The 19681-nt window shown below is 44.8% G+C and overlaps 1 protein-coding gene and 1 long non-coding RNA gene across 2 annotated transcripts in view; both read left to right on the forward strand.

Moving 5' to 3' along the window:
* LOC142106877 (uncharacterized) overlaps positions 1-2215 on the forward strand; it is a 2604-nt gene extending 389 nt beyond the window's left edge. The window contains exons 1-2 of the long non-coding RNA XR_012679805.1: positions 1-189; positions 799-2215. The exon at positions 1-189 is cut by the window's left edge and continues 389 nt beyond it. This is a non-coding gene — a long non-coding RNA (uncharacterized LOC142106877). The remainder of the gene's footprint in view (positions 190-798) is intronic.
* Positions 2216-10994: 8779 nt separating this feature from the next.
* On the forward strand, positions 10995-17824 carry TMEM82 (transmembrane protein 82). Its single transcript, XM_075191298.1, has 6 exons — positions 10995-11205; positions 11999-12071; positions 12697-12871; positions 14410-14818; positions 16161-16348; positions 17182-17824. Exons 1-6 carry the CDS (start codon positions 11130-11132, stop codon positions 17275-17277), a joined length of 1017 nt encoding a protein of 338 aa, XP_075047399.1. The 5' UTR covers positions 10995-11129; the 3' UTR covers positions 17278-17824.
* Positions 17825-19681: the final 1857 nt, after the last annotated feature.

Raw genomic sequence — 19681 nt, forward strand, 5'->3', positions numbered from 1 at the left:
CGGGAGGTCCGTCCGTGGACGTTCATCTATGTAATGTCTCACTTCTTCTTCCAGTGGTTTGCAGAAGACAGCTGGCTGGTGTCATTGGCCGGAGGGATGATCAGCAGTGTCGGCGTTGCTGTAGCGATGACGCCATTTGATGTGGTCAGCACGCGATTGTATAACCAGCCGGTGGACAGCCAGGGCCGGGTGAGCGTTCTGTTCCTTCCATCTATTTCTGGCGCTTTCCAGTTTCTCTGTACTTTCAGGACTGTCCAATTACTGCAAATATGTCCTTTTATTATGTAGTAATATATACTCATGGCTTTATTCTCACTCACACAGAGCGGCCGGTTACACCAAGTCCCTGTCACTAACCGAGGATACATTCCTGGATGTATTCTTTGTTAATTATAAACTATTAGAGTTCTAGAACAAGATTCACAATGCAGAACTCACCTAGCAGTGATGGGTTTGCAATAGGTTTTCTGTCTGGGTGCTGATAAATGATAACTGTCCATAGTGTACGGTGGCGTAGTGGTTAGCACTTCTGCCTCACAGCACTGGGGTCATGAGTTCGATTCCCGACCATGGCCTTATCTGTGAGGAGTTTGTATGTTCTCCCCGTGTTTGCGTGGTTTTCCTCCCACACTCCAAAAACATACTGGTAGGTTAATTGGCTGCTATTAAGTTGATCTAGTGTCTCTGTCTGTGTGTGTGTTAGGGGATTTAGACTGTAACTCCCAATGAGGTTGAGACTGATGTGAGTTTTCTGTACAGCGCTGCGACATTAGTGGCATAATTGTCTGTATTGTACAGGGCCGGCTGTACCGTGGGTTCCTGGACTGTTTCCTGAAGATCACCCACAAGGAAGGGGTCCTCGCCCTCTACAAGGGAATAGTTCCAGCCTACGTCCGCCTCGGACCCCATACAATCCTCAGCCTGCTCTTCTGGGAGGAGCTAAGGAAACTGACCTATTACTATCAGCACCAGTGAGGCGACTCCATAACTCGCCACAAGGGGGCGGCACTGAGTATTGTGACCCATAGACTCTACATTCTGGTGCCCCCTGTAGGGCAGATATGTCCCATGGGGCAGGAGTTCTGGAGAAGGCCCCATTATTTCCAGGAGTTTTGCAGGACTGAGATCTGGAGGAAAGTTTCCAGACGTTTGTGCCAGAAGCAGTAAAACCTTCACAAAGCTCCGAGTGGGGGGTTCTGAGGACGAGGAGTCATAAAACTTCCCTACAGGATTGACGATGAAACCACTTGAAATATTTGCTGTGAAACTGTTTTCTTTAAATGATTGTTTATTAAATCCAGGTTGAGAACCACAGAGAGGGCTCCGCTCCTGGCGGATGCTGCAACGCCTCTGGACGGGTCGGTAACTTCCCCAGCGAATGTTCTATGGAGAATGATATATTATCCTTTGTTCTTTAAGCCTTGGGGTGCCGGCATCCCTCCCCCTCCTTCCAGAAATAAGAGCCCCCCAGCATTGAGCCCATGGACAGTGTCTATAATGAGCAACAATATTGTGATGTTTATCTTTTAATCTTCTTGGCCATTGTTAATCTCTGTATAATAATCACAGTACAGTCAGAAGTACAGGAGCCGTATAATATAAAAAGTTTATGAACAGCTGTAAAATAGTAATTATAAATCTGATGACAATTGTTCTAAAGTAGACGAGATTTTCATTATCTAGAATCCTAGGGTGAAGAGCTTCTAAATCTCTTATATGTAATATATACAACGTATCTGTATCCTGTATTCACATTAATCCAAGGAGAGATTTTGCTCTTTCTTTATATTCTAAATTTATCAGCAGAAGCAATTATCTTCTGATGAAATCCTGTTTGTATCTAGGTGTGTTGAGATTTCCAGTATCTGCTGCTGCATCTGAAGACAGAATTCTGTGTGAGCCCATCAATTAGTTATTGGCACATTGATGATTCCCGGTTATTTATATATGGTGCTCTGTGGACACTTTATGTGATATAAATCTATTATTACATCTTTGATCCCCTCTCAGCTCCCAGAATGCACCTGTGAGCCCTTGGCAGCTAGAGGGCCACATCTCCTATCTGAGGCCACCCGGAGCTACGGAGTCGCGTTTGGGGATTGCATTGATTGGTCTTTATACATTTTTAGTGACTTTGAAGTTTAAGCCGCCGGATGTTCCTCATGTATTGCGCCATCTGCTGGAGGGTTAGAGAATAAACCCAAGTGTCCTCTTACTGTCTCTAGTATTATTACTGGTGATATAACGGAGCAGACAGGAGTGGGGCCTAGTGCAGGTAACCTGACGGCGCTACTAATGGTGCAGAATGTGTGTCCACCTTCATGTGACTTTCACTAACTGCTACACTGCAGCCAGGGCTGGACGGAGGAGAAGGACTTAGTTGGGTGAAAGATGACCTGTAGTAACCAGTAACATAGAGCCATCTAACAACATTATGGGCCCCCGGCCACAGCAGTGCGCTGGGGCCCCTAACTACACAACCAGGCACAGGAATATAAATGTAAATTATCAATAAAATTAAGTTTATATTTATTGTTACCTGCAAAATATATCAGTGTTTAAACATTAAAGAAAATCCTCCTGTACTACAGAGATTAATCCACATAAAGGGGCATATTCAATTGTTAGCGAGTTTGGAAGTTCGAGCGCGCTAAGTCATTTTTTGGCTATTTTTCCTTATTTTCGAGCGCGGAAACTTCTCCCGCAATTTGAATCTTTTTTTTTTTATTTTTACCGAAACGGTGTTGTCACGCTCCAACCGTTTGTCAATGTTAAAGTATAGGCTGGATGCGAACCCTCAGCGCACAAAGCTATTCAATTGTTTTTTAACGCTGAGTGTGAAACAGGCTGTTTTATCTCGCACCTCCTTGGTCTGCTCAAAGAATTATTTTTTTTTATTAAGTTTAGAAAAATAACATTAAACTGAAAAAATAGGTGTAAAAGTTCATAAAAATAACCTAAAAACTGAGAAGTACTTAAAAAAGTGTAATAATAATTAATATTTTTTGGATAGTTCCCCCTTTAGAAAAAACCATTAGTGGTGCATGTATTTAAACTTTTTTATATCATTTTTTTTTTTTTTTTAGAGGGGGGGTGGTTGTGCCTGACCTCAGTCAGCTCTCGGTGAAAAGTAGCATGTTTTTTGGGTTGTTTTTTTTTTAAACCAAAATCGTTTGCTCACCCACTCTATTTAGTCTTAGCCCTAGTGCTGGCAGGCTATTGATGTGTGAGTTAAAATCTTTGAAAAATTTGGCGTAGGGTTCCCCCTATTTTAATTGAACCAGCACTAGGCTGCCCCCGTGCTGCCCCCCTCCACTGGAACCAGCTCCCCCGCTCCATCAGAACTTCACCCAACTTGTCCAGCTTCAAACGGGCCTTAAAAACCCACCTCTTCCTTATAGCCTTCCAGTCCCCCACTTAACTGCCCTCCTTCCAGTCTCCCGCCTACCTCCCTCCTCGTCGCTCTCCTCTCCCCCCTCTCCGTCCGTGCCTCCGCTCTCCCCCTTTCCTCCTCCTACCCTTGCGTCTCTGTCTGTCCTACCCTCCCCTTAGATTGTACGCTCCTTCGAGCAGGGCCTCCTCTCCTCCTGTTCTCCACCACCTTAACTCTGCTCTCCAGCTCCTTGTCTCTTCCGTGAGGCCCTTCTACCCCTCTCTCTACCCCCGGGGGCTCTCATCTTTCATCTAGCTGTACTTTGAGCTTTCGAGTTACTGTGCTTTTTGTTAAATGTTCCGTGCTGTCTCACCCTGTACCGTGTTTCTGTCTGTCCGTGTACGGCGCTACGGAGACCTAGTGGTGCTCTATAAATAAATTCTAATAATAATAATAGGCAAACCAGCTGGGGTGATAGGCACTATAGCAGGGGGGGGGGGGAAACGCAGTTTGGGTCCCACGGCCATAATGCCTAAACACCCACAGACTGTTCAGCGCTGGCCTGGATTCCCTAGGGAGTGTGGTCCGCTGAAAAATGTAAGCGGGCCACCCCCCTAGGGACACCCAGCCCAGTGCCGATAGCACTAGGGCTCTTCCTACTACCCCTGGGCTGTGAGTAGTAGGGTAATAAATGGGGATTTTGTATGAAAAAAAAAAAATTTGATTTGTGGAACTACATGTCCCAGCCAGCCATGTTGGCCTAAATAGTGTGGGCGTGCTGCTACTTGTCTAACTACAAGCACCAGCGTACCCATGGCACCCAGGGCATGTTGGCACTTGTAGAACCACAAGTGCCAACATGCTCTTACACCCACGGCTGGCTGTGATCTGTAGATACACAAAGTAAAATGTTAAATAAAAGCACAACACCCTCATTCCAACCACAAATCTTTAATAAAAATAATAAAACCCCAAGAAATACAGTAAACACCCTCATGTACACCATAGATTTGTATTGAAAAATAAACAAAACAAAATACTCACCATGGATGAAATCCTCAGTTTCCTGATGCTACTTACACACACTCATTTACGCAAAGTCCCAACAAATATTTGTACCTTCGAAGAAATGTCCGGCTTGTCCACTGTGCCATAAATATTTGTACCTTACAAATGTCCATGCTGGGCCAGTGAAATGTTTGTAAATGGCAAAAAATTTACCTCCTTGTAAAATCTTTTAATCTGCTGTCCATGGAGGTGGGGGGGCCATTGTTGCTTGCAGTGCTGGGGCCCTTCTTGATTGCAGTGTGGGGGCCCATTCTCTTGTGCAGTGCTGGGGCCCTTCTTGATTGCAGTGTGGGGGCCCATTCTCTTGTGCAGTGCTGGGGCCATTCTTGATTGAATTAATTTGCATTCATTTTTTTATACTAAAATGACTGCCTTAACCACTCCTCCTTTCAAACTCGCTAGGACCAATAATAGAGCGCGAGGGGGTGGATGCAATATAACAATTGAATTGAGCATTTTAAAAAAAAAAACGAGCGCTCAAACAGGAAAAAACGAGCGCGGGTTTTGGGGTTTTTTTCGAGCGTGGGATTTTCACCCGTCTCGTTAACAATTGAATATGCCCCAAAATATTTCATATCTTGTCAAGTGATCAAGAAAATATCCCACAATGATAAAATGTTCACAATAATCATCAAATCAGTACTGTTACATCCTTGCTGTATCCAGGGTATGCAGACCTGTGGAAGTTGTACTGTGCAGCTGCCCATACATCCAGATCTAGGACAGACACAGTGCATTACACCCAGCAGCAGACCTGTGGAAGTTGTACTGTGCTGCTGCCCATACATTAGATCTAGGACAGACACAGTACATTACACCCGGCATGCAGACATGTGGAAGTTGTACTGTGCTGCTGTCCATACATTAGATATAGGGCAGACACAGTACATTACACCCGGCATGCAGACCTGTGGAAGTTGTACTGTGCAGCTGGCCATACATTATATCTAGGACAGACACAGCACATTACACCCGGCATGCAGACCTGTGGAAGTTGTACTGTGCTGCTGTCCATACATTAGATATAGGACAGACACAGTGCATTACACCCGGGCATGCAGACCTGTGGAAGTTGTACTGTGCAGCTGCCCATACGTTAGATATAGGACAGACACAGTACATTACACCCAGCAGCAGACCTGTGGAAGTTGTACTGTGCTGCTGTCCATACATTAGATATAGGACAGACACAGCACATTACACCCGGCATGCAGACCTGTGGAAGTTGTACTGTGCTGCTGTCCATACATTAGATATAGGACAGACACAGTGCATTACACCCGGGCATGCAGACCTGTGGAAGTTGTACTGTGCAGCTGCCCATACGTTAGATATAGGACAGACACAGTACATTACACCCAGCAGCAGACCTGTGGAAGTTGTACTGTGCTGCTGTCCATACATTAGATATAGGACAGACACAGTACATTACACCCAGCAGCAGACCTGTGGAAGTTGTACTGTGCAGCTGCCCAAACGTCCAGATATAGGACAGACACAGTGCATTACACCCGGCATGCAGACCTGTGGAAGTTGTACTGTGCTGCTGTCCATACATCCAAATATTGGACAGACACAGTGCATTACACCCGGCATGCAGACCTGTGGAAGTTGTACTGTGCTGCTGTCCATACATCCAGATGTTGGACAGACACACAGTGCATTACACCCGGCATGTAGACCTGTGGAAGTTGTACTGTGCTGCTGTCCATACATTAGATATAGGACAGACACAGTGCATTACACCCAGCATGCAGACCTGTGCAAGTTGTACTGTGCTGCTGTCCATACATTAGATATAGGACAGACACAGTGCATTACACCCAGCATGCAGACCTGTGGAACTTGTACTGTGCAGCTGCCCATACATTAGATAAATAATACTGAGGATTGGGAATTGTCATAACGTTGCTGGATACTGGGTGGATTTGGCCGGGAGTTACTGTGACTCATTGACCTCTCGGATGGGGCTGCAGCCAGTTCTATTCCTGGGATATTGCCCCCCCCTCGCCCCACGTGCTGGGCAGGTGCTGGACACCGCTGCGCACGAGGGAATCAGGACGTATAAACAAGATATTATAAATAACTCCGGAGCTGCAGATTCTTCTCCTCTGAGTCAGGAATTACTTATTACCTGGAGCCGGGAGATACACATTTTATTACATATATTAACATTAATTTGGTTACAGTTGACAGCAATGGAGCTTTGGTTTTCTTTCTTGTCCCAGGAGCTGACATTCTAGTTGTGTCTCTGGTAATTGGTGTAATTATCCCTGTGTTATATGATTATAGGAAAATCTGGATTCTGTGATCCCTCACCCGGGAGAACCAGCCAGGCACACACCGGGCGCAGGGCGCAGCGGGTACAGGGCGCAGCGGGCACCTGGCGCAACGGGTACAGGGCAGGGTGCAGCGGGCACAGGGCAGGGCGCAGCGAGTACAGGGCAGGGCGCAGCGGGCACAGGGCGCAGCAGGTACAGGGCAGGGTGCAGCAGGTACAGGGCAGGGCGCAGCGGGTACAGGGCAGGGAGCAGCGGGCAACGCAGTCTCCCACCCTGAGTCTGGGGTCTCTGCACTGATGGGGGCTCAGAACAAAACACTAAACACAATATAAACTGCACACGTTTGCTTATCAATATATTGAAATGTTTCATTTATTTTATATTTCTCTGAGGATATTAATTGTATTTTGATGATAATATTTTATACTGACGTCAGATGACAATATGGGGGGAGGAATGGGGGGGTTTTCTTATCATTTTTCTTTTCATCGTTTTACATAAAAGTGGAGGCAGGAAAAACAATCCATAAATGTCCATCTTTACACAACAGTTTCCTCCACTAATTAGGATTCTCTCCGGTGATCAGTAAAATGGAAAATATAAATCATATAATATTGTAGAACTGGGGAACCTCCCCCCCTCTGTGTGTGGTGCTCAGGCGCCACCTAGTGGTCACAGGAGTCACCTGCAACTACTGGGGTCACCAGGTGGATTTTTCAAATGTTGTTTTACTTTATTAAATAAAATTGTAAAGTGATAATGGAGGGGGGGGGATGCTCTAACCGCTGCTGGCAGAGAATCCTGGGAGTTGTAGTTCAACACATGGAAATCCACATTGTTGCAAAAGTCTGCACTATGCGAAGAACTAAGAATATGAAAGTTGCCCATTTATGTATAACAACACGGGTACAGAGAATTAAAGTCACCATGCTGAACAAGAGAAGTGGTACTGTGTATCTGTCCATAGATACAGAATAACACCAAATACCAAGATCTGGATATAGTACAAGAGAAGTGGTACTGTGTATCTGTCCATAGATACAGAATAACACCAAATACCAATATCTGGATATAGTACAAGAGAAGTGGTACTGTGTATCTGTCCATAGACACTGAATAACACCAAATACCGATATCTGGATATAGTACAAGAGAAGTGGTACTGTGTATCTGTCCATAGACACTGAATAATATCAGATACTGATATATGGATATAGTACAAGAGAAGTGGTACTGTGTATCTGTCCATCGACACTGAATAATATCAGATACTGATATCTGGATATAGTACAAGAGAAGTGGTACTGTGTATCTGTCCATAGATACAGGATAACACCAAATACCGAGATCTGGATATAGTACAAGAGAAGTGGTACTGTGTATCTGTCCATAGACACTGAATAATATCAGATACTGATATCTGGATATAGTACAAGAGAAGTGGTACTGTGTATCTGTCCATAGACACTGAATAATATCAGATACTGATATCTGGATATAGTACAAGAGAAGTGGTACTGTGTATCTGTCCATAGACACTGAATAACACCAAATACCGAGATCTGGATATAGTACAAGAGAAGTGGTACTGTGTATCTGTCCATAGACACTGAATAATATCAGATACTGATATATGGATATAGTACAAGAGAAGTGGTACTGTGTATCTGTCCATAGACACTGAATAACACCAAATACCGATATCTGGATATAGTACAAGAGAAGTGGTACTGTGTATCTGTCCATAGACACTGAATAATATCAGATACTGATATATGGATATAGTACAAGAGAAGTGGTACTGTGTATCTGTCCATAGACACTGAATAATATCAGATACAGATATATGGATATAGTACAAGAGAAGTGGTACTGTGTATCTGTCCATAGACACTGAATAATATCAGATACTGATATATGGATATAGTACAAGAGAAGTGGTACTGTGTATCTGTCCATAGACACTGAATAATATCAGATACTGATATATGGATATAGTACAAGAGAAGTGGTACTGTGTATTTGTTCTTTAAATATGAACATAGTCTTAAAAGAGGATAATAGTGACTGGTATATTTCCCTGAAACTACAGTATATACACATATAGGTGCTGACAGTCCCTGATTTCCAGACATAGTCCCAGATTTTTAACATTTGGATGCAATTCTCACAAAACCCCCTGAGCTCTGGGCTTTGTGACCCAATGTGTATGTAATAAATGTATTTATGGTGCTCAGCCGCCACCTAGTGGTCACAGGAGCCACCTGAAGTCAAAAGATTTTACAAATGTTGTTTTACTTTATTAAATAAAATTGTAAAGTCAAAGACACAAATGGGGGTGGGGTCCAACCACTGCTGGCATAGAATGCTGGGAGTTGTAGTTTAACACATGGAAATCCACAATTCACAAAAGTCTGCACTAAGCTACATTAAATGTCTCTATGGGAATTGTAGTTTACCAAGCACAGGCTCACTGGATGCAGGAGAGTGTATATAATGTGTATATATAGTGTGTATAATGTATATATATCCCACACTCCAAAAACATACTGGTAGGTTAATTTAGACTGTAAGCTCCAATGGGGCAGGGAATGAGTACAGCGCTGCGGAATTAGTGGCGCTATATAAATAAATGATGATGATGAATGTAATGTATATATATATATAATGTGTATATATAATGTGTATATATAGTGTGTATAATGTGTGTATATATATATATATAATGTGTATATATAATGTGTATATATAGTGTGAATAATGTATATATAATGTATATATAGTGTGAATAATGTATATAATGTATATATAGTGTGAATAATGTATATATATATATAATGTGTATATAGTGTGTATAATGTGTATATATAATGTGTATATATAATGTATATAGTGTGTATAATGTGTATATATATATATATATATATATATATATATATATATATATATATATGTATATATAGTGTGTATAATGTGTATATATAATGTGTATATATAGTGTGAATAATGTATATATAATGTATATATAGTGTGAATAATGTATATATATATATATATATATATATAATGTGTATATAGTGTGTATAATGTGTATATATATATATAATGTGTATATAGTGTGTATAATGTGTATATATATATATAATGTGTATATAGTGTGTATAATGTGTATATATATATATAATGTGTATATAGTGTGTATAATGTGTATATATATATATATAATGTATATAGTGTGTATAATGTGTACATACTGCAGACACAGGACTGGCTGGGGGAGGATTTCTCGCTATGCTGAGTCGGCATTAGGACATATTAGTCCACATGTCAGGAAATAAGGAGAAAACACTTGTCCTGATCCCTCCGTCCTTGGTCTGTAACCTGCAAATATTTACCAGACCCTGAGATTCCTCCTCTAATTCTCTTCCCTTGTGGGGTGGTTACATAACACACTATGCAGACTACCTGCGGTCACGCGATGTGTGTGTATGTGATGTGCGTTATACCGCGGTTACCATGTACAGGACACGTTTACACGCGTTTCGAGAGAAGCGTCGCAGAGCGTTTAGTAAATAATACAAAGTGTCCTCATGTAATATCCATAACCAGCGTTATTCTGTCCGTGTTCCCACTAAAACAGGAGGACAAAGAGTGTGGGGTCCCCCTAATAAAGGGGGGCTCAGCAGCACGCTGGGCCGGTCACCATATAACACAGGAACCCACAGCGTGCAGTCCGCCCGTCATACTGGGGGCTGAATCCTCCAACGTACCCCCCAGAGATTATCTACCCTGGGCTGTGGGGTAAATGTAACAATAACGTTTCATCGAACGCGAAAGCCGGATTCTGCGGCAATAGACGGCCTGCGTCCCTTTCTATCACGCTGGCACATGCCACAACACCTCTCCTGCCATCTCCGTCTCAGGGCGCCCGGAACAAGAACACTCATTTATTTTTCATTTTAGAATTTTTTTAGTCTTTAATACCCCTTCCCGCTGGGGCCAGTGTCGCCCACATGCAGCGGTGATAGATATATCTGTTTGATAAATTGTGTCGATAAGGGACAGTTTTATGGCTGTGTCCTTATGGGGCCTATAGACTGGGGGAGACAGATATGGTGCCCGGGTCAGACAGCGCTGCCACCGTGTGCCCACTAATATCAATACCTAGGACTGAAAATGCCACATCAGGCTCATTAATGTTATTTATCAGTATAATGATCCTGCCCTCTGGGCACCCTTAGCCTGGGTGTATATTACCCGTACACCCCCAGCCATGTACCAGTTGTGGCACAGACAGTCCAGGGCGGCGGGGGTTAACGCCTGTCCCTCTGCTCTCACTTGTCAGACTGACCTTTACTCTCTTATCTCAGCCAGGAAGCAGCTCTGTGTATTCTCCCCATGTGTGGATGAGGATGGGTCTCTTCTCCTACATTCCCGGGGTCCCCCTGCAGTTCTGGGGCAGCGTGGACTCCCTGCTACAAGGTGAGAGCTTTATCTGTTATACTCAGGATGTAGTATTATTGTGGGGGACAGAGGGACGTGTGACACAGACAGAGGGTGTCAGGTTCTCTCTAGGAATGTATCTGACCAGCTGGTCCTGGACAATGTATAGAGATAGGTGTCTGGGCTCTGCTGTGTATTGTATAAGTTATATCTGGTCATAGACAAGTTATAACCCGAGTCTGCTCCCCCCGGGCTGTCCCATAGTGGGCTACCTAGTGCTGGGTCACTGGGCTACATAGTGCTGGATCACTGGGCTACCTAGTGCTGGATCACTGGGCTACCTAGTGCTGGGTCACTGGGCTACCTAGTGCTGGATCACTGGGCTACCTAGTGCTGGGTCACTGGGCTACCTAGTGCTGGATCACTGGGCTACCTAGTGCTGGGTCACTGGGCTACCTAGTGCTGGGTCACTGGGCTACCTAGTGCTGGATCACTGGGCTACCTAGTGCTGGGTCATTGGGCTACCTAGTGCTGGATCACTGGGCTACCTAGTGCTGGATCACTGGGCTACCTGCATTTTTTCCTTTAAAACTTCCCTAATAGGCTGCTGAGTTGAGTCTTGCCCCAGGGCTAAAATTTGCCATTACACCCCCCCCCCCCCCCCGCCCCCCATCCTAATCCTATGAGCCCCACAGCCTGCTCGTTGGGCCCCTCAGCCTGCGCAACGGGCCCCTCAGCCTGTGGCCCCATTTCAGCAGCATTAGACACACTGTGAGTTCTGCCCTGGGATGAATATTAGAAGTTACAGGATATTATCTCTCATCTTCCCCAGGTCTGGTCGGGGCGTGCGCTGTGTCCGTCCTGTACAACTTCATGAAGGTTCATCTCTATATTATGTGTCTGAAGTAAGTTGTGTCCATTATACAATACTGCTAAATATAACTAACTAGTATACACACCACTAACTAGCACACACCACTAACTAGCACACACCACTAACTAGCACACACCACTAACTAGTACCCACCACTAACAGGCACACACCACTAACTAGCACACACCACTAACTAGTACCCACCACTAACAGGCACACACCACTAACTAGCACACACCACTAACTAGTACCCACCACTAACTAGTACACATTACTAACTAGCACACACCACTAACTAGTACACACCACTAACTAGCACACACCACTAACTAGCACACACCACTAACTAGTACACATCACCAACTACCACTAACTAGTACACACCACTAACTAGCACACATCACCAACTACCACACACCACTAACTAGTACACACCATTAAGTAGTACACATACTGTACACCAATAACTAAACACTGTAACGTTGCCTCAGAGAGACTACTACCCCCACCATCCTCTCACCAGCATCTCTGATTCCCACCATCGTCCTCTGGTTACTTCCACCCTCCAGAGTCTCCAGTATTATTATTAGGAGATGAAACCACTGGTGATCTGGGGCACTAGGACAATATTAATAGCGTTCATCTCTCGCACGCAGTGACCCGGACAGACAGAAGGAAGCGGCACGCATCGGCTCCCAGTCTCGGCTCAGGGACCTTCTCCATCTCCTGCTCCTCACCCTCCTTTATTCCCTGCTGGGGCCACGAGTCGGGGCCCTGGTGACCCTGGAGTTCTCCCTGCGTGCAGTCTCCATGATCCTGTCTCTCCAGAAGGTTGGTAGTGTTTATGACAGCCCCAGGCCGCTGCCTATGGAGCCTTCCCACTGGTGATTTATAACACCCCAATGATCCTTAAATCCCAAATCCCGGAATCTGGGATGGAGGTCTGATCATGTCAGGGGAGTCTCGTAGTAAATGTGTTACAGACCTGTGTGTCCCAAAAACAAAACCTGTTCCCACAAAGCCTACAAACCTCATAACAGGAGGGTCCTGGGGGAGAGGGCACACAGAAGCCTAAAGCTTCACATAGCGGAGTGTGTGGCTGTACACGGAGTACATGGCTGTACACGGAGTGTGTGGATGTACACATTGGGTTTCTCATACAGAGGGGGCAGTGATATCACTGCAGGGGGACGGGGCACATTTATAATCACATACATTGGAGAGTGAGGGGGTGACGCAGGGGCAAACGCAGGATTTGTAGAGGGGGGTTTCCACGCCACACCGCCAGCGGGCGTGACCAGCGTGCATGGGGGCGAGGCTATAATTTTAGACAGTGCTTGGCTGCTCTCCAACTCCTCCTATCCTCATAATATACATGGGCAATGCTGCGTGCACTACTGTTAGGTGCACGCAGATCTCCCTTTTCAAGCAGAGCCGTGTGAAGCAGGGGCAGGGCCCAGCCACCTCAAGTATACAGTGCCTCAGGCTTGGAGGGGGTTTTCCAGGCACTAGGAAACCCCCTCTCGGTTTGCCTATGTGACGTGTTTTATCTCCCCGCTACACGCACCGAATGTCACCCTTAGGCACTGTTACATGAAACATACTTAGCCCAGTGAGGACAGCTGAGCTATAGTAATATTCAACCTATCAATTCTTTATGAATTAGCGACACCGCAGCTCCCTGGGAACTGATTGCCTGACTGGTTCAGCCTATAACATGGTGACTGATCCTCTTCCTTTCATTGTCACTTTGGTCCCTATTTCGCACAGAGTGAAATCGAGCTACTTGTACCTCTGCGATACCTCTTTTCTGTCTACGGGTGCTGGTAACAGAAGCCCTGGGTTAAAGAAAATTATCTCTTTAGATTTAGATTATGTTTTAATTAAATCTTTTTAATTAGGGGTATTTTATCCTTGAGGGAGGTTAGCAGTAAATATGATATATTGTACCTGCCATAAATATTTTTCTATATAAGAACTTTTTTTTTTATAAAAAAAAATAAGCTTTTATTATTTATCTTCCTTGCACCAGGAAAGGACCTAGAAGCTGACACCGACTATAGAGTATAACGAGGGGCGATAAGTGGCTCAGTCTAGATAGTTATCACCATGGTAACAGAATGTGGGTAAATCACAGCTAAAAGTCAACTGTCCCGATTCTTGCAGCTGAAAAGAGGTGGGGCTTATGCAGAAGTGGGTGGAGCTTCTCCAAAAGGGGCACATTTTGGAACAAGATTTGGGCTTATTGTGGACGGGGGTTATTTTGCCTGAATTTGCCAAGTGTACATGTTGGGAGGTTTGGTCTCTATCACCAGGACAAGCGGAACTGACAACTATCACTGTAATAAAATGTGGTTGTGTCTCCGCAGGGCACCCAAAGCTCCCAGCTCTTCCTCCTCTGCCAGTTCTCCCTGGGTTGTGGGATAACCTGCAGCCTGGATTACCTGCACGAAGGAGCCCCCCACCGCACCTGGAACCTGCTACTGGCAGTGGGCCTGTCTGCCCTGATCGTATGGCAGACGAGGCGGATGTCCCGACACGTGGGGGTGATGTACCAGCTGCACAGCAGTAAGCGTTATTGTGGGGTGTGCCTGACGCTGGTGGCATGGTGGCACGAGATCCCGGCCATCCTGCGCCGGGCCGTCAACCTGACGTTCCTTGTGTCAGACCTGGCGTCCGTGGCTGTGATTAACAGGGATTTCCTCAACACCTCGGAAGCCGTAAAATTTTGGACTCCACTGACCATCTGCTACACGCTGCTGGTTATATACATGCAAGGTGAGAAACCTCCCAGAATCCTTCAGTGTCCACCATCTTGTCACCTAGCCTGGCCTACAGGCTGACGTTTTCTTTATGTGTTGTATGTTGACCCATACTGTGCTGTGTTTTGTGCCTATATGATTCTATCCGTGAGCTGTGTCTCTCTACACATATGTGTCTACTGGGTGACCGATGAGTGGCTTCTCCCACACTTATTATTATTACCATTTATATATATCGTCAGTGTGAGGGCCTAAATAAAATATTGATCTGATAAATAGGATTATAAATGATTTCCCCTCAGAGAAACATTTGCTCAGTCAGTGGGAGATCATTAGGTTCAGGAAACCACAGTAGTCACATGTCTTCTGGAATGTTATTTGATATATACGTGTAGGAGGTTATGACTGGTTTATTGAAGTGGGAGCTATGTCTCAGGGATATGTCTGAAAAAAGTTATAGAAGGTAAAAACTTTCTGTTTATTTTTGGTCAAACTATAATTGACACCCAGGGGCCATACCCCCCATCAATAGCGTATACACTGCCCCTCTGAATGCTGTCCCATGTCAGCCTGCTTAAAAACCCTGTGTGACAGAGTAGATGTCAGCTCTTGGGGCTCAATATAATTGAAGGACTGTCCACTTCATTTTGCTTTGCCCCAGGTATTCATATTATCATACGTAAGTTTTTATTCTCTGTAATTTCATCCCATTTGTGTTTTTAACTATATTGCATTTATTTTTGGATTATATGTTTCCTTTTTCATTTGTATCCAAATGTCCTGTACCTTTGTATATTAAATCTAAGAAGTTTTTGTCTAACAACCCCATTAGCCTTTTATGAAGAATAGTGTTTGACTGTGTTAACCCTTTGAATGCTGGTGTGTGATTTGTTAATCCATATGACTAACAAGCCTAGTGTGTGCCAGCGGGTACGTTTTAGAGTTTTGATGTATTCACCCTTTGATTGCTGGAGTATGCATTGCTAACCTGCGCATGACAGTATATTGGGGTCCTGGTGCCCTTATTCAGTAGGTGGTGGCAGATCACAGGTGTGTATGGGTGTGTGGGCGCTGTTTGGGGGAGATTTAGCAAATTTATAACCTGTGTGATAGGTGAGGGGAAGACCGAGTTCTGGTATCATGTGTAATCCCAGTAATCACCCAAATCAGGGACGCTGGGAGCACGTCCATGACTGTGTATATCCAGGCACCATACTCCGTGAGACGCATTCATTTCGGGGAGTCCTCCTGGACTCCAAGGACCTCTGCCATCCCTCCAGGCCCCACCACGTCTGTACCCGTGTTGTGTTTATACCCATGTTGCGTGTTCCTGTCTCATCTTTGTGTCGGTCATGCAGAGGAGCAGAACCAGAAGCCCACCGAGCAGATGGCCTATCAGACGGTGTTTGTTCGTATGGGGGGTCTCCTGATCCTCATGATGACGGTGGGCAGATGGGCGGATATCTTACACATCCTCATCTCGCTGGTCGGGGAGCTGTGGTGTCTGGTGCACGCCGGGGTCATGCTGGATATCTGCCGGGAAGAGGTGAGATGACGGATCCCCATCATGGCGTTGATTCGCAATGATTGGCGCAGAGTGTTGTGTCCATCTAGCCGATCACTGTAACAATGTATCACGTGTGTGATTGTAGGAGGGGACAGGGGTGTACCCCAATAATAGATATTACTCAGAGCCAACCTCTCACTCACACTCACTTCTGTAGGCACCGAGGCTCTCTCACTAACATGAATTTAAACACAAAAGTTGAACTAAAACACAGCAACTAATCAGACATCGGCTTTCATTGTCTAATTGAAACAAGACAGATAAAAGCTAACTGCTGATTGGTTGCTGTGGTTCAGTAGATTGGTAACGATAGTAAAATAATATTACCAAATGTATAAAACTGCTGTACAAGATATAACGGTTCATATAACCTAATAAATTTACAATCATAAAAAATTAAATGTATTGCCGTGAAACTTGGCCACACCCACTTCTTGTTTCCCCACCAATCAGGGGTTGACTGATGCCCTCACAAATAAAACAATGTCAATCTTCTGCCAATCCGGTTTCCCATACAGTCAGATCAATCCAATCCCATCGCGTTTTCATGGTCCACGATGAAGGCAGCTTGGTCTAAACTGTACGGGAAGTAGGGATTGGTCAGTCATTTATTTCATTGGCAGCCAGGTGATTTGTTAGATGACAAGTAAGAAGATTCTACATTACTCTAATATTTATTATATAATAAAGTATTTTTCCTTTGTTTTGTCAGATATATTTTGGCTGATTACTTGTGTAGATCACATATTGTAATAAGTGACGAGTGTGGACCATTCATGGTTATTCTCTCCAATGTTTGTCTTCTTCTCTAGGATTATGCAGCCAGAAAATTGTTCTCCAAGAAGTTCTCCGCTCCCAGGAATAACAGAGAACTGAAGAGAACGTCCAGCCTGCAGGAATCAGACTGACCCCTAGGGGCTCTTTTCTGAGAAACATATGTCATGGAATTTGCCAAAGAGAAAAATAGGGATTTCAGTTCCCTACACCTGTGACTATGGGGATAGAAGAGCCTCAGCCCCTGGGACGATCTCCAGGGAAAGTCCAGTACAGCTGTGAATCTGACGATCAACCACCTTATTGACTGATAAAAACTAAACTTGCACCCTCACTACAGATCACTTGGGGAATTGAGATGCATTATGGGACAGGCTCTTCTTTCTGGTACCTGTGATAGCGCTTGCTCTGCTCACTGTGAGTCCAGGAGTTTGTGACACCGTGAGGAGTCTGATCAGCTGCTTGTCTCACATCAGGTTTATTACCCCGACCTGTAGTCCCTTCCGAGCCCCGGACACCCTACTGGTGGTGGGTACAAAGGGTCCAGGGTCCAGACTTACGTGAACCTGACCAATTGACCTTGTGTTGTACATGTTTTATGTGGAGGGGATTGTTGGACCTTTTATCTCCAAGGGGTGGGATGACCGGCGTGTTTGGCTGTTAACCTTAAAAATAAATGAAAATCCGTAAATAAAATGTCCACCATAACTCATTTCCTGTGGGCACATTTGACGCCAGTAATGAAAATTGTCGAACAGGTAACTGTGCAATAACGCTGCTCTTACGACACAGCTTCCATCACTACACGTTGTATAAACATCGCACCGCTGGGCATTGCCTACACTTGGTCTGACCTGGCGTTAGATGGTCAGTTGGTGCCATGCTGCGCTTTTATTTTACAATGATCAATTTCATTCCTCGCAGTTCATACAGCCGCCCATCAGATGGGTCCTGATACCTGCGGTATGGTCAGAGCCGGTCACCAGGTCAGTCCTGTAGAACCGCACACGTATGGAATATGTGCTGCCTGATAGTCAGGAGGATGAGACCCTCCCAGCCCACAATCTGCTCCAGCTATTCCCTCGAGTCCTGGCTGCATGCGAGAGACATTGTGCATCTCCTCCTGCAGTCCTGGATTATCAGCAGGGGATTGTCAGCCCGAGTATAAGGCTCGGTACACACTGAAGAATTATCTGACCGACGTGGTATCTCAAACGTTTGTACCTACGACTGAAGGTCCGGTCAGACGATTCATCCATACACACTGAGACGATTTACCTGCAGATCTGTGCTCTTCATCTGGTCCTTTATCTGGTCCTCTAGTCTTCAGAGAATGACAGCACAATATTCATTTATTAATTATTGTCACACTGATTATAACCACCATGTTATAGCGATCCACATGTCCTAACGAATGTTGCTAGCTTCTGTAACTCTGAAACAGGGCTGGATTAAGGGAATGGAGGCCCCCAGGCTAAGAACACAACTCTCTAAACTCTATGGAGAACGTGAGCATGAGTACATACGCACTACATGATCGGAAGGTGATTGGTCGGAACATATTAAACAGTACGACCAACCAAATGAAACGATGATCGGCACTTTGGGATGACTTTAGATCATTGTGTCACTATACCCACTCACACCATATCTGACCAAATGGTCGGACGTTGGCTGATTGGAGGTTTTTCATACAATCATCGAGCCAGTGTGTACCTAGCCTAAGTAAGGGAGAGGGGACACTTCTCTCCAACTACAGGACCTCCGACAATGAATGTACTGACCAACAGAGGAACAGCAGGGTCAGGAGTGTAGGAGAGAGAACAATTTGCTCACATGTAGTTAGATTATGCCTGTTGCCGTTACATGTGTGACCACAAGATGTCGCCTGACACAGGTGAAGATGACAGGTACGAGGTGTGACAGGTTTCTGACTGCTTGGGAGAGATCCCTAGGAGCCATGGTTACATCTTATATGTATTTATTATTTCCTTTTAATTACTGTTTGGTGCAGGTTTAGTATATATTTTATGAAAATATATTTGCTAGGATATTAAATACTTGTAGAAAATATTAAAATATGCTTCATAATTACTTTATTAGTTTTGCAGAGAGAGGATCACAGGGTCCCATTTTGGTCAACCAGCAAGTACAAGGGGTTAGATCCTCATCTCATGGCCGTATTATCTGCCTGTTGTGTGATATGTGATATGTTAGGTGCAGTCACACAGGACAATGTCGGTCCATGAGTAACTTTCATTACTTATTATCCTCCTTTCATGCCGCTCCTCTTCTGCCTTCCCGCTCTGTCTTACCTTACACTGGCTCCCTTTCCATATAGGATTCTTTCCAAACTCCGCACCATCACCTACAAGGCTCTCTCCCACTCCACTGCCCCCTATATCTCCAAGCTCCTCTACATCCACATTCCCTCCCTCTCCCTGCACTCGGCCAATGACCGTTGCTTCTCCTCCACCTTGATCACTTCTTCACATTCCCGAATCTAAGATTTCTCCCGAGCTGCCCCCGTCCACTGGA

This window comes from Mixophyes fleayi, chromosome 11 (assembly GCF_038048845.1).
Source record: "Mixophyes fleayi isolate aMixFle1 chromosome 11, aMixFle1.hap1, whole genome shotgun sequence".
NCBI lineage: Eukaryota > Metazoa > Chordata > Amphibia > Anura > Limnodynastidae > Mixophyes > Mixophyes fleayi.

What these genes read in the sequence shown, in the direction of transcription:
- TMEM82 (XM_075191298.1), top strand. Translation starts at nt 11,130, where the DNA reads ATGAGGATGGGTCTCTTCTCCTACATTCCCGGGGTCCCCCTGCAGTTC. An exon ending in CGTGGACTCCCTGCTACAAG is followed by an intron (nt 11,206 to 11,998) that starts GTGAGAGCTTTA and finishes CATCTTCCCCAG; the next exon opens with GTCTGGTCGGGGCGTGCGCT. An exon ending in TGGATATCTGCCGGGAAGAG is followed by an intron (nt 16,349 to 17,181) that starts GTGAGATGACGG and finishes CTTCTTCTCTAG; the next exon opens with GATTATGCAGCCAGAAAATT.